This window comes from Perognathus longimembris, chromosome 26 (assembly GCF_023159225.1).
Source record: "Perognathus longimembris pacificus isolate PPM17 chromosome 26, ASM2315922v1, whole genome shotgun sequence".
Classification (NCBI taxonomy): domain Eukaryota; kingdom Metazoa; phylum Chordata; class Mammalia; order Rodentia; family Heteromyidae; genus Perognathus; species Perognathus longimembris.
Genome location: NC_063186.1, coordinates 8,000,216 through 8,024,408, shown reverse-complemented (window position 1 = coordinate 8,024,408; position 24,193 = coordinate 8,000,216). Strand labels below are relative to the sequence as shown.

At 51.1% G+C, this 24,193-nt stretch overlaps 2 protein-coding genes across 2 annotated transcripts in view; both read left to right on the top strand.

Moving 5' to 3' along the window:
- Dock3 (dedicator of cytokinesis 3) overlaps positions 1-18,628 on the top strand; it is a 136,316-nt gene extending 117,688 nt beyond the window's left edge. The window contains exons 41-53 of the mRNA XM_048334474.1: positions 291-457; positions 594-680; positions 1,072-1,251; positions 1,846-1,929; positions 2,051-2,167; positions 4,722-4,843; positions 6,065-6,203; positions 6,711-6,858; positions 10,284-10,402; positions 11,458-11,545; positions 14,939-15,061; positions 15,596-15,678; positions 16,427-18,628. Of these exons, the coding sequence (XP_048190431.1) occupies positions 291-457; positions 594-680; positions 1,072-1,251; positions 1,846-1,929; positions 2,051-2,167; positions 4,722-4,843; positions 6,065-6,203; positions 6,711-6,858; positions 10,284-10,402; positions 11,458-11,545; positions 14,939-15,061; positions 15,596-15,678; positions 16,427-16,936 (1,967 nt within the window). The 3' untranslated portion in view covers positions 16,937-18,628. The remainder of the gene's footprint in view (positions 1-290; positions 458-593; positions 681-1,071; positions 1,252-1,845; positions 1,930-2,050; positions 2,168-4,721; positions 4,844-6,064; positions 6,204-6,710; positions 6,859-10,283; positions 10,403-11,457; positions 11,546-14,938; positions 15,062-15,595; positions 15,679-16,426) is intronic.
- Positions 18,629-20,305: 1,677 nt separating this feature from the next.
- Positions 20,306-23,494, top strand: Manf (mesencephalic astrocyte derived neurotrophic factor). The gene is made up of 4 exons (XM_048334919.1): positions 20,306-20,448; positions 21,089-21,216; positions 22,166-22,307; positions 23,066-23,494. The coding sequence occupies exons 1-4, from the start codon at positions 20,364-20,366 to the stop codon at positions 23,248-23,250; spliced, it is 540 nt and encodes a 179-aa protein (XP_048190876.1). The 5' UTR covers positions 20,306-20,363; the 3' UTR covers positions 23,251-23,494.
- Positions 23,495-24,193: the final 699 nt, after the last annotated feature.

Genomic DNA, 24,193 nt, shown 5'->3' with positions numbered 1-24,193 from the left:
TTTCCCTCCCCCTACTTTTTAAAGAGGAGGCTGGTAACACTTAGCTCTTATCATCTCATGTTGGTTAAGTGCTCATAAGACTACCTGCTGATCAGGGAAAGGGAGGGGGAAGATAATTTGTCCAACTCTGCTTAGGCCTCATCTGTTCCCTAAAATGGTACTGCTTCTGCCACCGCTGCCAGTAGAGAAAGAGGCCACAGGGCACCTTTTTTCCTTCCAGGAGCTAACGGGTCAATTACTCAGGTCTTCCGCTTTTGACAAGTCTGGATTTCCCTTCACTCCATGTGCAGACTTGCAGATCTATGCAGTGACACCCATTCCAGATTATGTGGATGTTCTGCAGATGGATAGAGTGCCAGATCGTGTCAAGAGCTTCTATCGAGTCAACAATGTGAGGAAGTTCCGGTACGACAGGCCTTTCCACAAGGGCCCCAAGGACAAGGAGAATGAATTCAAGGTGAACAGATACAGGAAAGCAGTCCAAGGGCTAGCCTGATTTTGTTGAGAAATCATCATTATTGCATCCCTTGGGTTCGCCAGGGTGGGGCAAAACTTGTCTAACTGCCTGCTCTTGGACTGTGCCCTGCCTGCAGAGCCTGTGGATTGAGCGTACCACCCTGACTCTGACCCACAGCCTGCCTGGCATCTCTCGGTGGTTTGAAGTGGAGAGGAGAGAACTGGTGAGATATGCTTTACAGCCACCCACCCCCTCTTGACTCTGGGGAGCTTTCTCTAAGGGGCTGAGAGAAGAAGGAACTTCTGCCACCTGCCTAGCCTCAGCTTCCCAGGTCGAACCTGTGATAGGAGCTTTGGGTAGCTTCTCTCATCAAAACCACACAGCGTACCCATGCCGTAGGTATTTTTAACCTCCCACTTTACAAATAAGAAACTGAAACCAGAATTCTCCAGGTACTTGTGAGTACCTATCAGAAGAAAAAAGTAGAAAGAGTCTAGGAAGTCCTGAATCCATGGGACAAAGGAAATGAGCATTACAGGGGTAGATTGCTGCTCTCAGGAATGTGACGTGGGATTACCTAGTTCCTGGGAATACTTTGTGCTGTGTGCCCCCAGGTGGAGGTGAGCCCTCTGGAGAATGCCATCCAGGTTGTTGAGAACAAGAACCAGGAGCTGCGAGCCCTGATCAGCCAGTATCAACACAAGCAGGTGCACGGCAACATCAACCTGCTCAGCATGTGCTTGAATGGTGTTATTGATGCCGCAGTCAATGGAGGCATTGCACGCTACCAGGAGGTAAGCCTGGACCCTAGGCCAGATCCCTGTTGGCAACATAGCTAAGAAGACAGTTCAGAGGCTTCTTTCTCAAGATCTCAGCCTTCTTGGGAAGCCTTCCCAGCTAGCCATCTTCTGATTAAGCTAGCTTGATAGAGTTGTAAGGTGAGGCTGGCTATACGCTCTTGATATGACACAGCTTTCTAGTGGAGCCTGCTCTTCATTTCTATTCCCTGAGCTCTGTCATATGGTTAACCCATCTGATTATGGGAGAAAGTTAAGTGGCCTCCCAGGGCCATCTCTTCATGAAAAATGATTTGTAGGCTGGCTAAGATGCTAGCCCCCAAACCCTGCCTGCCCTACTCAGGTCATACAGGCTCTGTGAGGCACTAGGGAAGCATCCAGATTCAGGTGGCTTGCTCACCGCCAATCTTTCTCAGGCATTAAAAAAAAAAAAAATCCCTGATTACCAGAGCTTCAAACAAGCCAAGTCAGAGGTACTAGTAAGGAGGCAGCCTAGCGCCTTGTAGGGGGCATCTTTGACCTCAAGCCTCTAGGGTCCCATCTTAGGTTGTCCTTGGAAAATACTTTCTTACCTGGCCTTTCTCTTCACAGGCCTTCTTTGATAAAGATTACATCACCAAGCACCCAGGAGATGCAGAGAAGATTGCCCAACTCAAAGAGCTAATGCAGGAGCAGGTATAGTTTGCAGGATTTTGCGGCCCACAACCAGTGGGAAAGGCCACACATTGCTAATGACTGCAGTTCTTAAGTCTGTTCCCCTGCTTAACACAGAGGCCTTGTTTGACACCTTGTATAGGTCCATGTCCTTGGAATTGGGCTAGCAGTCCATGAAAAGTTTGTACACCCAGAAATGAGGCCTCTGCATAAGAAGTTGATTGATCAGTTCCAAATGATGCGGGCCAGTCTGTACCATGTAAGTTGATTCCTGACCTGCTCCTGCTATACTGCACCCAGACCCAGGCCACGAGCTAAAGAATAACAGGAGGGAGGGTGGGAGTGAGACACTGCCCAGCCACAGAGGGACAGGAGGCAGATGTGGGTGCTGTATTCAAGGCAAGGATGCTCGGCATCCTCTCATTCGCTCACTCATTCCGAAAGGAGTCAGATTCAAGGACAAACGCAACAACTGAAACTTTTTTCAAGGTACTAGGCTAGTAAATAAAGGTTTTCATATGTAGATGAAGAGCTAAGATGTATGGCCTACATGAAGGGACCTATTTGGAGATTATTTTCTTCGCAAGAGCCTGAAAGAATTAAGGCATGCATGGCCTGTGCCAATCCTCCCTCTTCACTCCCCCCTCCTCTTTGTCTATCTTCATCTTCTCCTCTCTCTTCCTTTCTTTCTCCTCTAACTCCCATCTTTTCTCCTTCTCTCTCTCCCATCTCAACTTCTGTGATGTCTAGTGAACCAGGCTCATAACTCAGAAAGCCTTTAAGCACTCAGTACTATGACCTTGGCTAGTCTTAGAAATATCAGGCAGATTCTGTGACTAGACTAGGTCCCAGAGGCCTCCTAAACTCTGGCCTGGCCCTTCAGCCTCCACGGGAGTGTTTGGCCCATAGACTGATGCACACAGGTAGGACCTGTATTCCAGGACTCATTTTCCTTGGCAGGGTCTTCACAGGAAATTCTCTCTGGCCAAGGTTAGGGCTCAGGTAGTCCTGAGTCTCCTGTTCACATATTTTGCCCAACTTTTTAACCATAGGGCTGTTCCCATATGCATTCTAGAGAAACCTTCCTGCTAAAGAGGCTAGCTCCCAGATCTCAAAGGTTATGATCACAATTACCTGCTACTATCTGGTTCTCAATCAGGTTCTTCTTTTATTACCTATTAATATTATCTATTACTAGGTAGAACTGGAAAAGAAGCAAGGAAGTATAACTGTTAGATGCTGGGCCAGGCTGTCATAGACACTCTTTAGGAATGACCCCTGGCCACAGAGGCTGTAGTTGGACCACTCAGACTCAGAGGACCTGCCCCTTGTGGACCTGCTTTGTTCTTTGATGCTGTAAGTCATCTTAGTCTCTCCGGTCTCCCAGTGCAAGTCTTAGCCCGTTCCTGCAGAAATAAGAACAGCATGAAAAGTAAAAAGAGGAAAAGAATAGTGTCATATTTTAAATGATGGCTATACCTTTCAGAGGAAAGCCTAAAAAGTCTCCTTCTTGTTAGGATTCTTCCATGGTGTTTCCAGGTGAAATGTGCAGAAAATAAATTATCTCCCTTTAAAACTAAAGTGTATTTAGAAAAGAACTTGAGGGGGCTGGGGATATGGCAAGAGAGCTCGCCTCGTATACATGAGGCCCTGGGTTCGATTCCCCAGCACCACATATACAGAAAATGGCCAGAAGTGGCGCTGTGGTTCAAGTGGCAGAGTGCTAGCCTTGAGCAAAAGGAAGCCAGGGACAGTGCTCAGGCCCTGAGTCCAAGGCCCAGGACTGGCCAAAAAATAAAAAAGAAAAGAACTTGAGTAGTGTCACTTGTTGACAGGTATTCTATTACTTGTAACTGCACTGTGTCTCCTGCCAGCCTGGCTTGTCTGTGCTGCACGCAGACTTCCTCATCACAGCAGGTAGATCAGGCGTCTGAGAGCCTAGCCACAGGAGTCGTGCTCTACCACCAGGTCGGCCCACTTACTGTGTCAGAAAGCATAAAGTGCTTGTCCATACATATCAAGGCTTGTGGTGTGCAGACATGGAAGTGTCCTCTCAGACTGCATAAGCATATTTCAGCCTTGTGCACGACACTTGGGAAGAGAGGAAACCTGCCCCTTCTTCAGACCAAGCTCAGAAACATCTGTAGACTTAGAACCCTGTCTACTATAGATTGTGAAAGACTTGAGGAAACCTGGGAAGTTGTGCTTTGTCTTCGCAGTCACAAGCAGAGACACAGTCTAATTAAAATGTTCTCACCCAGGAGGGTTTGAGATTAGAAGTTGCTGCCACGAAGTCCACATACTTAGTAAGAATTTAATTATGCCAAAATAGAACTGTGCTGTTTTTCAATTGCATCAGGACTTTGTTTCCTGTTTCCCCACAGACCACGTCACAGGCAGCTTAACTCGGGTCATTAAGAACTGGTCCATTTAGCAGCCCAATAAAACGCAGCCTCAGTCCTTATGTAAGATGGTCTCACTAACAACTAATAAGTTCTTTCTGTCCTCCAACCTCCTCTCTAGCCTTATTTTGTATTAAGAGAAAGTCATTAACACAATCTTTTGTGTTGCTCAGACCAACCTCGGCTTAGTCTAGATATGCTTTCTATTAGTGGAGTCCACCCAGGTTTTCATGGCGTCTGGTGTAGACTCTAGTACAGTTAGGGGAGTGTTTAATCATCACCTAAAAGAATCAGTTTTTCTTAGGATGTTTCTTGTTTGTTTTTACATTTTTAACCACCAGCCAGCTCTTCCCTCTACCTTTTACAGATCTATTCTTCACTCTCTATGAGCAAACATTCATTTCTCAACAGGAGTTTCCAGGTTTGGATAAACTAAGTCCTGCATGTTCAGGCTCCAGCACTCCCCGGGGAAATGTTCTGGCATCCCATAGTCCAATGAGCCCTGAAAACATCAAGATGACCCACCGGCACAGGTACGGCCTTAGGACTGGGGAGGCTTCCTTCCAGACAGGTAAGTCTGGAGGATAAGCATCAGAGAAAGAGAGTTCTAAAGAGCGCTCGTGTATTCTTGCATTCCTTATTACCTCCCCCCTCCCCCCCCCCCCCCCCCCCGCTGCCACACAGCTCTTGTCACAGGATGCAGGCTCTGCATCCAATCAGTCATTATCCTGGATGTACACATGGTATTGTGGGAATACAGAGGAGGTAGCATCAGGTTAAATCCTGAAGGACAATTAGAAACTTGCTAGGCAGGAAGAAAGTTGAGGTTAGGAAGGCAATGTGATGAGATCCAGGCAAAATAACTGCCACATGTTCACACCCTTAAGGTGTGAACAAGCTACCTTGACCGGTACTTCATAGAGCTAAGTGGCTGGAATGAAGGAGTCTAGGGCATGGAAGCAAGGCCAGAATCCGCTCTGCATGGGCCTTCTTCGTGTGGATCTTTGAGCCTAATCCCAAGGGGAATGAGGATTACCAGTTGGCTTTATAGATGAAAATGTGGACATTCAAAGTGTGACTGCTTGAAAATCAAGAGTTCTCACCTGGCTGCACTCAACTAAGGATATTCAGTCTCTAAGATAGGAAAGCAAGGTTTGGGGAGAGATCTATCACTTAGATTCGCTTTGCAGTATGAGCAGCAACCCAAAATAAGAGTGGTCACTGGGTAACAGTGTGAGTCAGAACACACCAATGAAGGGTTTCCTGGTGTTGATAGAGGAAAACTGTTGGCAAGCCTGTGGAGACTGGTGTGGAAGGAAACCCATGATAGTTCAATGCCAGTTATTTTGATAGGGTCTCAGTACCAGGAAGGCACCTCTGACAGGAGACGCTCTCATCATGGTTGTGGGCAGGGATAGGCAACAGCTCAGGCTAACAAACCCATAGCAAGAGGGATATGAAATCCTTGGCCTGATTATCATTCCCCTGGATAAAATGCGAATGCCACCAGACTGGCCATAATGCATCAAGCTCCACATAAAGCTGTGCCAGACCATTGTAGTCCTTCCCAGATCAAGGTCTCCTGAGCAGCAGGGCGAAGCTCAGGACTGCTCCCAGCCTCAGATGGAACCCTCCCAACTAATGATGACCAAGGCTGGGGATGACCATGACACATTCCTCCACTGTCCCTACCACCCAGCATGCTTTCTCAGCCATGGCCTGATTCCTCCCTGTTTCCCCACTCTTGCTCACAGCCCCATGAACTTGATGGGCACAGGCCGCCATTCATCATCCTCTCTCTCCTCACATGCGTCTAGTGAAGCGGGAAACATGGTGATGATGGGCGACAGCTCCATGGGCGAGCCTCCTGAGGACCTGTACCACCACATGCAGGTACCAGAGCTGTCCAAGGAGAATGGGCAGGGTACCATGCCTAGAGGATTCACTTCTCTGTGGAGGATCTGGTCTGAGGGCTGGCAACACTGCCTAGTGCTCTAGTTCCTGAATTCATAAACCCCCTCTCCAGAACTAGCAAAGCTGCCTTCTTTCTACATACCATTCCCAAGTCTCAGTCCAAGAAGGAAATCCAGTTTTAGTCCTGACTGTTCTCACTGATGGGAAAGATCCTCTGCCAGCTTACTTTCCTGCTTGATGTTCCTGATGGCTAGATTCTGCGTCCTCTATGGGTACCTAGTAGAGCCAACCCAATAGTTTTCCTACATACGGGTGGTATGGGTAGTTCCTAGTGCTAGCCATCAGCCTGGCCGCCCCCAGGGCCCAGGATACAACATCAGGCACTGGGTCTAGATACTTCAGGGCATGTTGAAGAAGCCATCTCTGGGCCAGTCCTACAGCCCTGGACATTCAGAACTCTGTCCTGCTGATTTCTCTCCTTTGCAGCTCACGTATCACAACCCCAGGTACCAGGGCTCAGTCACCAACGTCTCTGTTCTGTCCTCGTCCCAGGCAAGCCCTTCTTCCTCCAGCTTGAGTTCCACTCACTCAGCACCATCCCAGATGATTACTTCTGCTCCTTCCAGTGCCCGAGGTAAGATGGCAGGGAGCTGCTTTGAAGAGTGGGCTTCACAAACTCCGCTCATCCTGTCTTCTGTGGTTGTGCCTTTGAGAGTGCTCTGTGTCTTGGAGAATGTTCATTTGTGCTTTTAGCATCAAGGATTCAAGGGTTCCTGCCTCTAGACCCCTCTCTCTACCTGGCTTACACACTGCTATGGCTACTGGCTAGCCACTGGCTAGCCAGCACTGCCCAGGAGAAAGATAAATTCTTTCCCACCGAAATGTTTGCAAGAATTCACATCCACTCAAGGCAAAAAATAAGTCTTTTGACTTGATGAAGCAAGCGTGATGACAGTATGAAAAGCAAATTTAAAGGTTAAAACCAATTCAGGAACACATTAAAGCAGTAACAACCACCAAAAAATGTTTTTTTCTGTTGGAAAAGACTTAGGCAGGAGCGATAGACTCTATTTACTTTGCTTGATTTATTACTAATTGGATATTGTTCTCTCAGAGACAGCATCTTTTTCACATTTTGATGATTATTCCTGCAGTGAAAGTTGATTCTATCCTTGTACGTAGAAATATTTGCATTGAGCCGGGCGCTGGTGGCTTACACCTGTAATCCTAGCTGTTCAGGAGTCTGAGATCTGAGGATTACAGTTTGAAGCCAGGCAGGCAGGAAAGTCTGTGAGACTCTTACCTCCAGTAAACTACTCAGAAAAAGCTGGAAATGGTGCTGTGGCTCAAGTGGTAGAGGACTAGCCTTGAGCACAAAGAGACTCAGGGACAACGCCCAGGCCCTGAGTTCAAGACTCATAACTGACAAAAAAAAAAAAAGAAAAAGAAAAAACAATATGTCTGATATAATTTAGTCAATAGAGTACTTGCTAGACTGTGGGGTTGTAGGGAGCAAGGGACGGAAGTCACTTCAAGACCACTGTATTAATATAATCCATGTTGTATGTAGACCCAAAATCTGTCAAGCCCTATGAGAGAAAAACAAAAGAGATACAGCATCATAGGATAAGACATGTCTTCAAATAAAGGTGGCAGCAGATACAGTGGTGGCAGAGGCGGTAGGAACTGCAGACATAGTCTAGGTAAAGAAGGGAGGGAACTATCTACTCTAAGGTTAACGTCCCTCGTTACTGATGAGGGGAAGGTTTTCATGGAGGAAGTCTGAAGCAAAGCCTTCACTGGAGTTACTTCATTATCAGGAGTGCTCATGAGAATGTCCTTCAATGCCATACCCATTGACTCTGTCTACCCTTTTTGCTTTGGAAACCTCAGAGATAGATGGCTTACAAGACGGTCTGCAAGTCAGCAGCTCTCTCTGGTGGTTAAACGGATGATTAGTGCTAGAGAACCAATTTTGAACACAATCTGACGAGGGCTTAGCCTTATCAGTACAACTGAAATAGTTAGAAAGCGAGGAGCTCTTGTGGCATTTTAATGTCTTCATGGAAAGTCACCATCACTTCTTTCCTGCCAAAGGATGAGCTGCCTAGGGTATAGAGGGCAGTGGAATTGGAAAAGAAGTACAACACCCTTTTTTTAAGCACCAGAAAAGCCACTGTTACATGAATCCAAACCCTCAGCTCAGCACCTGAGCTCTGCCTGGACCTGCAGACGGATGTCCTTCCATCTGCACGTGAATCAGGGTAGTGAGCGCACAGAAGCCAGCCTGGGCGCATGAGCCGCAAGAACGCGGACAGCCTGAGAGGCAGTTTCAACTACAGGCCTGGTGTGGAATGGGTATGAGGTAGGCGTTAATATGACTTAAGTTGATGTAAAAGGTGCTCTGAGGGTGTTTTCTTGTTCATTTGTTTCATGTTTGCCAAGTGGAAAGTAGCCCTGTCCGAAGATGTGAGTTTCTCACCAGGAAGGCACTAGACAGATGAGCGGGATATGGAGCTTTTTCCTTTTCTTTTCATAGCCATCTTCTCGTGGTTGCCTAAAAGCACTTTTTGGAGAAAAAAATAATCCATGCAAGTCGGTAAAAGTCAAGCCCAGTTTTCCAGTTATACTTTAATTATTATTACCTTATCAAATGAAGGGCATTTTCAAAGACTAAAGTCTTCAAGCTAGTCCTGAGGTTCTGCCATCAGCTTCCACAGACCAACAATGGAAGAAGTTGTAGAAATAACAATGTGGGGAAAGTTACATTACTAATACTATTGCCTTCTTGGACTAAAATGAACAGAATTCTCAAAGAATCCTCAGGCAAGCTGGCTGCAGGACTTTGTTTGAGCTGTGTTCTGTCATGCTGGCTCTGCTCACCCAAGGAAGACCCCAGAGACTCCAGGCACAGCCTATAGGAGCTGGTGAGCTAAGCCCACGGGCTGGTCCCAACTCTCCAGGTTCTTAGAGCACACTGCAGAGGGGCTTTCAACCACCCGAGCCGGCCAGAGGCACTGGCATCCTCCATGAATTGACTGGTGCACTTTTGGCTTCTCGTTAGATGTGCTGGTATCTAGCACAATGAGCAGTGAACACTTGGGGAGCTGTCCACATTACCATATCCCAGAAAAATCGAGCAAGTGTTTCTTACTGCTTTGTTGCAAGTTCTCTGCCTAGAGCTATAATCTGGATCTGATGCCTGGGTCACCTCACAGCAGGTGTGTTCTGGCCTTTAGAGGGTAAAACATGGCTTAGAGCAGGGTTCCATGCTTCTGAGCTCACTGAAGGGAAAGTATCAAAGCCACTCTGTGCAGGGCCAGGGGCTTCTAGCCAGCTTGGTTCCAGGGCTGTAGCTAAGAGGGGAGTAGCTAAGAGGCAAATGGTGCCAGGGAGGGGCTGGAGATATGGCCTAGTGGCAAGATTGCCTGCCTCATATACATGAGGCCCTGGGTTCGATTCCCCAGCACCACATATACAGAAAATGGCCAGAAGTGGCGCTGTGGCTCAAGTGGCAGAGTGCTAGCCTTGAGCGGGAAGAAGCCAGGGACAGTGCTCAGGCCCTGAGTCCAAGCCCCAGGACTGGCCAAAAAAAAAAAAAAAAAAAAAAATGGTGCCAGGGAGCCATCTGTCACTGGTATTGGGAGGAGGTAAGTGTGTAGAGATCTGGCATATGAAGTCAAAATGGAGTGGCTGTTATTTAAGTGTCTGTCTCTGTGTGATGGTTCCATCACAAGCTAGTCCACACCTGTGTCCGGGATTCCTAGCAGAGCCAAGTGTCCAGGCCACACCCTGCACTGAAAGCACTCCATGCAGAGAGAGACCTTCACTTCCTCTGCTCTAGTCCTCTCCCCTCTACCTGGGCACACCGTGTATGTGGGGGGAGGGGCCTACCAGCAGGGGTGCCATGGCTGGGATCCCACCACCACCTAACTGCCAGGTTTGCTTCATTCCTTTTGTGTTTGCCGAGTTCACCCCAACTGAAAGGGGACATTTGACCACTGAGCCCTCCCATCTGTGGTTTGTCATCTGTGCGTGATTGTTCTCACTTGGTTACAGGCTCTCCCTCTCTGCCAGATAAGTACCGCCATGCCCGGGAAATGATGTTGCTGCTGCCTACACACCGGGACCGCCCAAGCAGTGCCATGTATCCAGCAGCCATCCTGGAGAACGGACAGGTAGCGGACCCTGCCTGCTGACTGCCCTCCACTACCACTGTGTTGGCCTGGGTTCCCCTCATTGCATTTGATGGGCCTTCTGTGTTGTCTTGTATGCCTCCTATGTTGTGGCATAAGAAGGCTGCTGAGCCTGAGGTGGGAGGGTGAGGGGATATGCAACCTACCTGCAAACAACAACAGAAAAGAGTGCGGGTATAGATAGAGTGGCGGCAAGGTTGGAACCAGTGCTGCTTGAATCTGTCCTCTGGCTGGCTTCCTGGACTGCTCATTGCATCTGGCAGGTGAAATCAGTCCTTGGCACCCCATCCCAGAGTGGCCATGGAGATGAGTCAGGAGGATGTCCTCGCTCTATGTAGGGCATCCTCACTGGACAGGCTCTGTCTCTTAACTGTCCAGCCTCAGTGTTTGCTCTCCTCTTCATACAGTTTGCAACAGCTCTCCAAACACCCTGCCTAGAGGCCTGAACCAGGAAGCTGCAGCCAGCAATTCACTCTCTCCTGTGCAATCTGCACCTGCCCTTCTGTGTACATAAAACTCATCTTTGAGTGGGCACCACCAAGTGCCTGGAGTTTCTCAGTGGCACCTCTCTGTTCCTGATCAGCCCTCTCAGGGAGATTTGCCAAGCCTCCGCCAGAATAGCATGTGACTGCAGGCTTAGGGGTTGCCTTCCTATCCCCTGGGTACTGACGTGGAGCTCACAGGGCCTCTCTAGGCAGTGACATCTATCAGTGCTCATTGGGAAAAAAGGCTCCTTAAATCCTTTCTGTGAGGAGGTCTCCCTGGTAGACAGGTGGATGTATGCACAGGTCGAGGGTCCAAGGTGTGTCTGGGTTTTCTGCACAAGACAGCTTGGGCTGGTACTTCAAATGTCCATAGAAGTGCTCAGAACCAGATATTCCTGGAAGCCTTCCCCAGGGCTGGCAAGGGCTTCTCAGTGCATCTCGAGCATGAGCCTCCTGCTGCTTTGGTCTCATCTGATCTTGAAACATCCTGCAGCCCACCATACTGATGTAGCCGGTTGTTTTCACAGAATGATGGTTTTTTTTTCCTCCCAGCCACCAAACTTCCAGCGGGCCCTGTTCCAGCAAGTAGTTGGAGCCTGCAAGCCCTGCAGTGATCCCAATCTGTCTATGGCTGAGAAAGGTATTGTTCCCCTTCTCCAGGGCTGCCTACATGTTTGTCACCATGCTGAATGTCTGACTCTTGTCCCTACCAGATGACAAAAGACGAGCCATACCCCCAGCAAGTCTATTCATTAATGCTAACCAGTTCCTAAGCTCACCATTTTACCCACATCTGGTTTGGATCTTGTTTTGTCTCCATCTCTCCCTCTCTCCCAGTCCTGTCCTCTCAGAAGCCTCAGCTGCCCTCAGCCCAACCTCATGCAAACTCAGGCTACTGTGGGCAACCTCCCTGGAGCCCTCAGAATTCAGCAACCCTTTTGGTCCCTTTGGTTTCTCAGAAACCTCTCCTAGGAGTTCAGAACAGGCCCCCCCCCCCAAAAAAAAAAAACCCTAAGAAGAATGAAAAGGACACACCAAAATGAATTTCCCCAAGTTCAGGTTTTCCAGGAGAACGGATGGTGCTCCAGAAGAGTCCACTTGTCCTGTAGCCACACTGGTGAGCAGCTAGGTTACAAGGCTGCCAGCCATACTGCGAGACTGAGAAGTCCTCCTTAGAACTGGAGCTGTTTAGAGCACATGCATTTTACCCTGTGTTCTGCTCCTGCACACTGACAGAGGACCCTGCCTATAATGACCCTGATAACTGGCCTGAAGCCCTAGACACTTGAGTTAATTCTAACACAGAGTGGTACCTAAACGGGAGCAGTGGTGTGTTTTCTGCCACCCAGAACCTGGTCCCCTGGATTCCTCTCTCCTCCATCCGTTGGAGTTTATAACATACCTAGGGGGGCGGGGCTGTTCCCTATCTTCTCAGAACGTGTCCCTCTCAAGATTTCATCATGTCATTCTACCTGCTGTCCTCACTGTCCCTGGTCCTCGCGTGATCATCCTGGAGGACACGGACCTCTGTCCCCTATTTAAGGAGACCAAACACTTGGTTTCACACCCTCACTGCCTGTTTGCTGGGCATTGATACCAGATGATGAGCCAAAAGGGATTGCTGAAGATGCCTTCCTAGCCTCAAGGCTGGTCCACATCTTGAAAACAAGCCCCTTCTTGGGTTCCTGTACCTGTGAGCCAAAAACGGCTCCTTTTTTGGCTGAGTGCCAGAATTCAGAGTGGGTTTTCTCCAACCTGAATTACAAAGCAGTTTAAGAACTAGCCAAGAGCCCACACAATCTCAGAGTTCAAATGAGGGTTAGTGGCCAGACCAGGATGCTACGCCAACTGGACAGAGAAAAGCTTCATCCTCAGGCACAGTGTAGCAAGAAACTAGATATGCATGCCCTAGGTATTGGAGGAAAGGTGGGGTATCCCAGAACACAGGATGAGCCAAGCAAGAGCAACCATGTCCACACCACAACTTAGGCATTTGCCTAGTACCAACACATCTGCCAGAGTAACTCCTTAGTTTCTTAACTGGAAATCCCAGGAACTGTGCATTCTTGTGCAGATGGTGGCCATTCTCTTGTCAGCTAACATCCCGGGTCCCATAAGGACCCTACCTCTCCTCCACTGGGAAAGCCTGCCCTCAGCCAGAAGCTGGGCACTGGGGGCCTCAGGCCAGTGCTGGGCAGTTAATGCTGAGAAAGATAACAGGATATGTTGGGGGAGGGGTTGCTCTTCTCCTAGAAGTCATTGGCCCTTGGACATGGTTCAGGTCCTCACTGCTTGCTCACAAACAGCAGGCTAGGGGCCCAACTTGATGGCTTCTGGCTCACAGGGAGCAGCTCAGGCAGCCACCCCTTTGTACACCATTACAGCCTTGCCCGCTTCCTTCCTCCACATTCTTCTTTGGGTTTGCGTTCCATGGGGCTTTCTTGTGGATAAACTTTTGAAGCCCCACAATTCTTCCAGGGCCAAGGATACATTTGAGATCCTGGTTCATCAAGTTCCTGAGATCCATAACTTTTTATGGAGATGGTGCTATTCTTTTTGAGGAGAGATTGCTTCAGTACTTAGGATCAAGTAGCTTTTGCCATATCTTGGAGAGAACATAGACAAGAATAGTCCTGCTGTTGGGGTAGCTCAGGCCAATAAAGCCATGTCAAGAAGTTTGCTTGATGCTCATCAGACTCAGCATTCTTTCCTCCCCGCAGGAGACAGCTGGGCTGCCACAGCTCTCCTTCCTCATGTTAGACAGCAACTGATGGAACAGAACAAGTCTTGGAACGCAGGCTGTCTGGACAGTAATATCTTACCCTCTGCTGTAGTCCCTGAGCAAGAAGAAAAAGAACCGCCAGCTCCTTAGTCCTGGATCACTGTGGGCCCATCCCCTTTAGCCATTCTCCTCAAAGGCCAGCTCTAGCTCCTTCTAGAGCCTCCCAGTTCCCATCAGGCCTTGGAATTCCCCCACTCAGTGCCTGAACCAGGAAAACCTAAGCCTCTGGTGCCTGTAGTTTCCCTTTAGCTCTTGCTGCCCTCCACTGTTGCTAATAGCCCAAAAGGCTCCAGAGAAAGGGCGTGTTTCTTCTACCTGACACTAGTTCTCTAGGAAAAAAAAAAAAACTGGCTTCACATGACCTTTCCTGTACCTGCAGCGTGGATCCCCTAAGTTCCTACCATTGTTCCTCTCCCCTCCTATACCAGAGCACGCCATCTGTGGCTGAGGGGCCAGTATTGCAGCACTGGGCTCCTTCCTCAGTCAGACTGAGCCCACTCTATTTTGTATCTGTGGCCAGTGAGCCGCTCTGGAGGTGTCTCAAAACATCCACAAGCTCCACAGCTTCCCCCCTCTCAGGAAGCAATGGATCCAGTAGGCTGGGTTCTATGCTTTCCTAAAACAGTTGCATCGCATACCTCTCCCTGTCTAGACAACCTTGTGTGCTTCCCAGACCCAGCCAGTGGGCATAAGAGCAACAGGAATGGGTCAGTTTTGGTGTCACCAGAGTCCTCTGTAGGGCCAGTTTGAGAGTCAGGTTCTGTTTATTCCCTTTGTGCTTCTGGAGCCCTGGAAGGACAGTCTTATCACCCATCTTGCTCCCTGCTTTCCCCATGGGGCCTGGGTAGAAGAACCCTGATTTTTTTTCTGGTAAGGAGCTCTGTGACCTGCATTATGTATTCTCAATCTCTTGGGCCTCTTCTGTGTTCTTCTGTCCTTGGCCTTCTGCCAGATCTGAGACTGCAGATGTTCGCTTCTTCTTGCACTTCGGTTCAGCTTGCCACATCCTGAACACTCTTCAGACGTCATCTTACTCTGTTGCCATCCTCTGGTGCAGCTTCAGTTCCTTGCACTTGCCTCTGTGGGCTATTGTGCTTTGTTTGGCCAGTCTTTAGTTCCCCAGGCTGGCACACCACTCCCATGTGCACACACAGTGCACACTTGGAGAAGCCACAGCTCATAGGACAGGTTTCTTCTGGAGGGTGGCTCAAGAAGTGACCTCCATTCATGCCATCTCTTTCCGCCCTTCAGCGGTCCCAGCAGCCCCCAGCAGCTGGAGTCTGGATAGCGGAGCCCACGAGGCCCAGCCCTTCCTGTCTGCCCACATGGGGCCCATCCTGGCTCCCCCAGTGCCTCCCCGAAGCCTGCTACATGGTAAGGAGACCTCCAGTGGGTCCCTCAAATAGTCCCTGGTCGCAGACACTGCTCAAGAGCCAGATCAGCATCCACCTAGGCTGAGAAGATAAGCCATTCTCTGGGCCAGCGCAGCCAAGGAGAAAACATCAGGGAAGATCTTGCAAGGCTCTGGGGTCAGTAAGTTTCTGAGCCCAGCAGGTTAGCTCAGTAAGGTTGTAGTAGCCAGCAGCAGACCGAAGACTACAGAATCAACTCTGCCAGGTATGCCACTCGTCAGCTGTGTCACCATCCAGCCAGTAGCGTAAGGCTGCCGCCACCACAGTCATTGTCCCATAGGATCGAAGCACTCAACCTTTCATGGCCTCCTATGTGGAGTGAAAGCTGTTTTCCTCCAGAAGCCTGTGTCTTCAAGAACATCAGTGTAAACCGTTTTTAACGCAGAGAGGTCCACAAGGGACTCTTCCTACACCTGCCCAGTTGGCTCAGCAAAATGGTGCTGGTGTACAGCTTAGCAGGGTTCCCAGCTGAACTCTGGTTTTGTTCCTTTTGCAGGTCATTATTCCCTACACTTTGATGCCTTCCACCATCCTCTGGGTGACACCCCTCCAGCCCTCCCTGCTAGAACCCTGCGCAAGGTAACGTACTGAAGCGCCACTCCCATGGTTTGATCTGCTGTAGTCACCCTGAGGTCTACAAGAGGAACCTGAGCCCTTCCCTGTTCAGTTGTCCCTCAGAATCCAGAGTTAGAGCCACACTTGAGCCTCAGGTAACCGGTACATTTTGCAGTAGACTTGATGTCAGGGGGATCAGAGGATCTTGGAGACAAAAGACAGTACCAAGAGTTTGTGGACAGTGAGCCCTGAAAAACTTGGGGGCTCAACACCACAGGCTCTTGAAAGTAGCTAGGTAAACATCCCTTTGATTGGTCACACAGCCTTTTAAGCTAGTGTGCAGTGAAAGCAAGAAGCACCAGGCTTCGTAAAGTCTAACTTCCAGGTTTAAGTTAAACCTTGCTGTTAAATTTTTCTGAAATGGGAAGACTGGGTCAAAGAATTTAGTGACAGAACCATGACTCCAGATTCTCTCTGCTCTCCCCCAACGAGCCTGGCAACCCAGTCCTCCGTCAGTAACCCAAACCACAGCCAGCCTACAACTTGACCCCAGAATACACCCAGCCAGGGCAGGAACACTCATTCATTCACAGGAGCACAGAGATTCGGAGGCTTCCTGGCTTGCTCCGATGGGCTCAAGAGTTGCTGAAGAAATAAGAAACTTACGGTTGATGAGGTTAAAGCTTACTACAAAGTAGACTATCTCCACGTAGCTGGCCAGTCAGCCTGTCTAGAGAGGGATTCTAACATGCCCACCCTTTCCTTCGCACAGTCTCCACTCCATCCCATCCCAGCCTCTCCCACAAGCCCTCAATCAGGCCTGGATGGCAGCAACTCCACACTGTCTGGCAGTGCCAGCAGTGGTGTGTCCTCCTTGAGTGAGAGTAACTTTGGGCACTCCTCCGAGGCCCCGCCCCGAACCGACACCATGGACTCCATGCCAAGCCAGGCCTGGAATGGCGACGAAGACCTTGAGCCACCCTACCTCCCTGTCCACTACAGCCTCTCCGAGTCCGCTGTCCTGGACTCCATCAAGGTCCAGCCCTGTCGAAGCCACTCAGCCCCCGGGTGCGTCATCCCTCAGGACCCCACGGACCCGCCTGCGCTGCCACCCAAGCCCTATCACCCCCGCTTGCCAGCCCTGGAGCATGACGAAGGCATGCTGCTGCGTGAAGAGACAGAGAGGCCCAGAGGCCTGCATCGCAAGGCCTCCCTGCCTCCCGGGAGCATCAAGGAGGAGCAGGCCCGCATGGCCTGGGAGCATGGCCGAGGCGAGCAGTGAAGAGCAGGGCGGCAGCTGTCACTTTCTGTGAGCAGCTTGCCCCAGCACTCCAGGTCTGAAAAGCAAACCCCTCCCAGGGAGCTGGAGAGGCTTGGCACTCAGGAGAGAACCACCTCGAGTCTGTTCTACTGCCGTGAACTCATGTGTTGCCATGTTCAGAGTCCACAGCAGCATGAAGGGTTGTGGTATCTTTTTATTTCATTTTTTTTACGCTTCCATTTCTATGAATTTTCCTTTCTTTCCTTTATGCAGTAGATGCTTTCTTCCTCCTGCAGTTCCAGACCACATGGAGCTATACAGAGATATTGCACAGACAAATTGCTTTACAGCATTGCAGGGCCCAGGAGCAGGAGCCCAGGTTCTCCCTCCAGGGTTGAGATGCACAGAAGAATGGAAATTGCACTAGGGACCTCTTCCTTTGCTGTGTGGACAGGAAAGTTCATGGTTGCATTCAGGGATTGCAAGGACCACATGGGCTACATGTCACTGGTGGACACAAAGGGGCCACAAGCTGTTTTTGCACAAATGCTTGTCCGCCTGCCCACTCTTCCATCCAGGAGTGTGCAACTGAGGGCTGGTCGGGCCAACCTGCCAATTCAGGCATGTGACTAGCCTAACTGCATGCCCAGGGCACACTGCCAGGCTTCCATGGGCCAGCCTTGTCTCCTATTCCACCTTGGACTTTGCTCATCACTTGTATTTGACTGGTTGTTCCCCTCCACTCAGAACACCTCCTGAAGCCTCCCTGGTGAATGGACCGGCAGGGTTGTCTGCCCCCCGCTGAGGCTTGGCTCTCTGGAGGAGCAGAGCCAGAAGGGCTCTTGCTCCTAGAGGCTCGGCCCCTTCTCAAGTGCAAGAGAGAGATGGTGGAAGAATAAGGCTCGGGTGTGGCAGGGGCCAGAAAGCTGCTAAGCTTTCACAGGTGGCTAAACGCCTGCCATTAGCTCCTGAATCAGGGATTTTTCAGCACTACCTCTGAGCCATGGGGTTGGCTGCCCAGCCAGGCTTCCAGGCCCTGAGGACATGTGGTCAGATGCAGTAAACTCCTGGGTAAAAAGGGTGGGAAGAAACTTCTCCTTTTGGAAGTAGCCACACCGAATTTCATCTTCCAAGTAGCCAAGTACAGCACCCCGCACTAGGCCCATGGGGACCACCACTCAGGGTTCGTTTGGGGCAGGCAGGACCATAGTTTCTCCAGCCACCCCAGTCTGTTGGGCAGGGTGCAGTGTTAGTCTTTATAGGAAACTCTTTCAGGTCAGGGCACTGATTATTCCTCTTGATGTATTATTTGGGGGGACAGGGTGGGGTGGGTATAGTACTATTTTACCAGGGTGCTTCTAAGTTACTTAAAAAAAAAAAAAGCTGTCTTTGAGACAATTTTTTTTCTTTCATTTGCTAGAGTTCACATTACTGATGGTCATGATTGCCTTCTTATTGCACAGGTGTGTTGCAGCCAGTTCCGTTGGCTGGCCTGGCTGGCCTCCATGGCCAGGCCCTGGACCCTAATCCTTCATCCCTTCCCCACAATCCCTTTCCAAAAAGAAAAGGCCATGATCAAGGTGTTTTGCTCTTGTAAACAAATGCCAACTTGTTTTTACTGAAATGCCAGCAAGTAACCTATGGGAAAGTACAGAAGCGCCTGTCTGGGGGTTATGACCAGTGTGGGGCTTTTCTGATCCAGTCAGGATTCCTCCAGACCCATTGGGACGGGGGCTACTCAGGAGTGGACAGCCAAGGCAGCTCCAGGTTCGAAGGGCAGACCTGTTCCTGAGCCGACAGGGACCATCTGCGGTTCACATATGGCAGAGGGTCAGGAATTTGCTTTGCATTTGATGCTTAGGTAGGACATCTTTAGATTTTTTTCAGGCACTTCTGACCCTCAAGTCCCTGGACCAAGTAGTCATCACCTAAGACCACCTACCTTCTCCACATTGGTGGCCCAGGAGGTACAGAGAGGAGTGTAGGTTCCTTGGCCTTGTTTTCACAAGGTGAAACTTACTTGTGTTTTCCCTCCCCATTTTCCCTAACTGGATGAAATGGACACATTCTGATACTCTTTTTATTGGAAAGTCAGCCAGTTTGAGGGAAAATAGGAGGCCAGAAATAAGAATCCTTTGAAAAGATTGTGAAATAACTGATTTTCATTCTTTCAAGCTTATTTGTAAATACCTATTTGAATGCTGTGTATTTGTACAGGAATTTGAGCAAAAAATGTATAGAGTGTGATGTCCAATTGGTAATCAGGCCTATAAATGTGTTTTTAACCTCTGGCATTCTGTGCTTATTTAAAACAAGAAGACTAACCACTTCCTTTGTGTATTCATGTCTAAAGAAAAAGTGGTTTAATTTACCTGTGCCAGAAAAGTGAAGACAAAAAACTCCTTTGTACCAATGTCCCGAGAGGTATTCTGTATATATTGTGGTAGCATGTTCTATATCCAGCAAGTAATGTGAATTTTAGATGTAAATATCTGCCATTTGACTTTCTTCCTTCCCCCCACCTCCCCTGACTGCTGTGATGTGAATTAAAGATAAATACCTGATACCGGTACGCTGAATTCACTGAGTGGGAGCAGCAGGAGCAGCACCTCGCCCTCTCCGATCCCCGGCCCGCTCGGCCGACCCCGGGCCGGGGCCCTGAGGGCTCGGCCGGGAAGCGGGAGGCGGGCCGGCCCGCCCCGACGTCCTCCCCGAGCACGCGGGGACGTGCGGGGCGCCTCCGCAGCCAGGCGCCCCCGGAGCGCGCGGGCCCGGCCCGGCCCGACCCGGCCAGAACAGCGGCTCCTGACCACGTGACTTCGGACGGCCTGGGATTGGACCCCTTGGCCACGTGACTTCTGACGGCCAGGGATTTCCCTCTCCTTCCCCCCCCCCCGCCTTTGACCACGTGACTCTTCAAAACAAGGCGGCAGCTCTCTTCACGAGTTTTGCCTACCGGCCGCTCACCTCCCACGTGCCAGGAACACAGCTAGGCCCGGAATTCCTGCCCAGGCCGGGAGTCAGGGGGGTCACTGGGCGGAGCGGTCCTTCCTACATCTTGGGAGGGTGTCCGGGACCCCGGAACGGGGCACGCTGGACGCTTCGGCTTGCTGGAAGGAACTTGCCACCCCCGGAGCCGGGGCAGCCGACACCTGCCCCTACCCAAGATGGCGGCCCTACAACTTCCGCCAGTTTCTTCCGGCTGGCCGCCGGTTCAATCAGCGACCGACAGCTGTCTAGGGCCAAGACTCGGCCAGCCAATGGGGAAGGGCAGCGTGGAGCGGTGGGTCTGGGCTCGGGCGCGTGTAGGCCAATGAGGCTGCGGCATGTGGGCGGGCGCCCAGGCCTTTCGCCAATGGGAAGCTCTGGCGTGCAGCCTGGGACCCGGCGTCGGCGCGGCGCGGCGGGTGCGGTTCAGTCGGGAGTTGGGCGACGGCGGAGGAGGAGGATGTGGGCTACGCACGGGCTGGCGGTAGCGCTGGCCCTGAGCGTGCTGCCGGGGGGCCAAGCGCTGCGGCCCGGCGACTGCGAAGGTGCCGGGGGGTGGGGGGTGGGGGGTGGGGGGTGGGGGAGTGGCTGGGCCCACGCTCGGTGCCCGGCCTGGCGGCGGCCTGCGCCCCACCACAGCGCCCGGGCCGGGCCGGAGGGGTCCGCCGGGCGGGGGGGTGGGGGTGCGGGCGGGGAGAACCAAAATAAGTGGCGACCGGATCGTGCTGAAAAGCAGCTTGCCCCGAAGCCCACCGTATACCGGCGTGGCCATCCGCTCTGGTGCCCGGAGGCGGCCCCGTCCTCGGGCCGGACGGCCTGGGAGCGGGGCGGCTGGGCCCGCAACTACACTTTGGGGGGCCTCGGCGTTGTTATTGGAGACGAGCAGCGTTTTGATCGTGATCTCTCTAGACTCCGGTCCCTTTGTGAGGTCACTGTGAGTCCCCGGCTCAAGGACACGTTCTCATCTGGGCTTAAACCTGATGAAAGGAGTCGGGGGTGGGTCGTTGGGGGTGATCTCGCGCGCGCGCGCACACGCCCCGAGGCATCCTGGATCCGAATTTGGACACCCGTGGGCACCTGTGGTGATGGAAGAGCCACTCATATAGTGGCTGGTGTTCGAATTGTTGACAGTCTCTACCTGGTTGCTATTAAGCTTCTCCTTTCCCTCTTTTTTTTTTTTTCCAGTTTGTATTTCTTACCTGGGAAGATTTTACCAGGACCTTAAAGACAGAGATGTCACATTCTCACCAGCTACTATTGAAAAAGAACTTATAAAGTTTTGCCGGGAAGCAAGAGGCAAAGAGAATCGGTTGGTGAGTAGCGGGTGACCCCAGTTGACCTCTGGCACCTGTTTGCCCTCCGTGTGTCTGTGAGCTATCCTTGTCAAGTGTCTTCCTGAGGCAAGGCGCCTGGTATTCTCCCTGGCCATCCATGGTGGTGTTAACTTGCTGGGAGTTATGTGCCTGTTCTGAGCTGAGTGCCTGGAATATCCGAGGAGAAAAACGACAGGCAGCAGAGATGCAGCAGGATGGGTGCCACGAAGAAGATAGCCCCAGATCGTTCAGTGGGTAGACATTACTCAGAAGGAAGTCTCTTAAGGAAAAGTCATTGGAGTAAGGAAATCCTCACATAGCCTCCTAAGCAGAAGAGATAGACAGGCAGTGTGACTGCCCAGGTACCAGAAGGAGCTTGGCATGTGTGAGGGCCTTGGACTTACACTGACTGAATCTGCCAGTCTGCCAAGCACCAAAAAAGAAGAGAGACAGATGTTTTGACTTTGCAGGGGAGGGAAAGGGGCTTGAACTCAGAGCCTCCAGCTCTCCGCTTTTTCACTGGTAGGCACTCTGTACCACTTGAGACACGCCTCTCCTTCCAGTTTTGGGCGGGTTGATTTGTCTTGAATGTTTCTGCCCCAGCTGACTTCAGTCCTCAGAGCTCAACATTACTAGTAACTAGGATTACAGGTGTGAGCCTTGAGTGCCTGGACTGAGAGGAATGCGTGTGAGCATGCGTGCCAGTCCTGGAGTTTGAACTCAGGGTCTGGGAGCTGTTCTCAAAGCTAGCACTATACCACTTAAGCCACAGTTCCACTTCTGGCTTGTTGGTGGCTAATTGGGTATGAGTCTCATGGACTTTTCCTGAGCAGGCTGGCATTGAACCACAATCCTCAGTTCTCAGCCTCATGAGTAGCTAGGATTGTAGGCATGAGCCTGGCACCCAGCTAAGATGACTTGAAAAAGCCTTTGCCCATTCTTGCTGCAGTGCTACTACATTGGGGCCACAGATGATGCAGCCACCAAGATTATTAATGAGGTGTCCAAGCCCCTGGCCGCCCACATCCCTGTGGAGAAGGTCTGTGAGAAGCTGAAGAAAAAGGACAGCCAGATCTGCGAGCTCAAGTATGGTGAGTGTGAGACGTGTATCTCGAGAGCTTGCTTTGTAGCTGGACGAAGGTGGTAGCAGAAGGCCAGTGTGCATGTGCGTGTGTGTACGTGACAGGTGGTACTTGGTACCAGGGAAGTTGGTGGTCACGGAGGGCCGACATGCGTGTGTGGCCTGTGAAGGTGGCGTTGACATGGGCGGAGTTTAGAATAGGCCGCATCGGGAGGGGAAATGTGTCAGCACTTCACTAGTGGAAGCACATCCAGTTGACAAGCAGGTGGTCAGCCCCCAAGGGGCCTTACAGCTTGATGAGGACTTTGGGTTTGGTCTGAAGGAAGCTAGGGAGCATTAGAAGTTTTTGAGCAGAGAAGCAATATGATCAGACTTGAATTTCTCAAGCTTGTCATGGCTGTTCCTCCAAAGGCCTAAAGACCTTTAGCCCAAGTGGAACTGGGCCATGGCAGCTCTGGTGGGCCACACGTAGGCACAGTCTTCAAAGAGCCAGGCCTCTCCCATCAAATTTAAGGCTGAATGTGGCTGAAATGTCCAGGGGCCTGTGTGTCCCCACTGGTGTTGAGGATTCTTGATCTTCTCGCTGACTCCACATTCCTCTGAAGACCATGGGGGGGAGGGGTGCTCTGTGCTGCAGGCCCTGTGGCAGACACTGGCAGCCAGGGGCAGCGCCAGTTGTTTAAAGGAACGGTGTGGCTCCCAGGAATGGCATCTCAGCTCTGTGGGAAGCTGCTGCCACCACTTATTCATTTCCCACTCCCTCTGCAGACAAGCAGATTGATCTGAGCACCGTGGACCTGAAGAAGCTCCGCGTCAAAGAACTGAAGAAGATTCTGGACGACTGGGGAGAGATATGTAAAGGCTGTGCGGAAAAGTCTGACTACATCCGGAAGATAAACGAACTGATGCCTAAATATGCCCCCAAGGCAGCCAGTGCTCGGACTGATTTGTAGTCTGCCGCGTCTCTGCTGCACCTGAGGGGAAAACAGTTCAGCTGTCTCTTCCCCCCAGAAAAGCCTTTTTGTAATTTATTTTTTAAGCGGGCTCCTGACAATGCAGATGTGAAGCCTGGAGCGTTCTGAGGAGGCTGACTCCACAGTGCCCCCTGAGCCGGTCACTTCCTCTCGCTGTCACTCTAGGACTTCAAAGTGTGTCTGGGATTTTTTTTATTAAAGGGGAAAAAAGATTCTAACTGTCCTTGGAGAGTTAAAGTGAGTGCTAAAGTAGATCGCGCCAGTTGATGCTTTCCAGTCTGCAGAATTTGGGGGAATATTCCTGTTTGCCCCGTGCCCCGGCCATGGCCTGGGCTGGGAGGGGCGAGTGGGGGGGGGACAATTGACACCTGCCCGGAGTTCCTGGATGAGAGGCTGGAAGTTCACATTCCAGGTATGGGCTGTCTGGAGCATGCGCAGGCCTGTCCAGGGCCGAGTACACACAGACTGAAAGCACCGTGGAGCTTGCTCAATACTGACATTTCTAAGATACCCGCACCCCACCTTCTCATGGGGGTTCGCCTGGCTCTGGTGTTCACACCAAGACCCTGGAGCCTTTTTGGATTTGTGTAAGCTTGTTTACAGTCAGCTTCTACCTTCAAGAAGCCCTGGGTTGGCTACTTTGGCCTGTGTCTCCTAGATGAGTGGAGGCCTGGGGGGCATGTGTGCCCCGCGCTGCTTAGCTGTTCTCCCGCCTGGCTGTCTGTGTGCTCTGTGGCTCAGTGGGGGCCTCGTCCCTCCGAGCACTTCAGATGTGTGGTTCCTTGAGTTCCGTTTGCCTGTGGCGGCCATTAGGGCCTGCCGTGGAGCCCTCTGCTATCTCTTCCAAGACCTTTCCTGTGTACCTACCCACTCATGTGGAGGGGAAAGAGCTGGGCGCGCCCTCCACACCCTATTCTGCAGG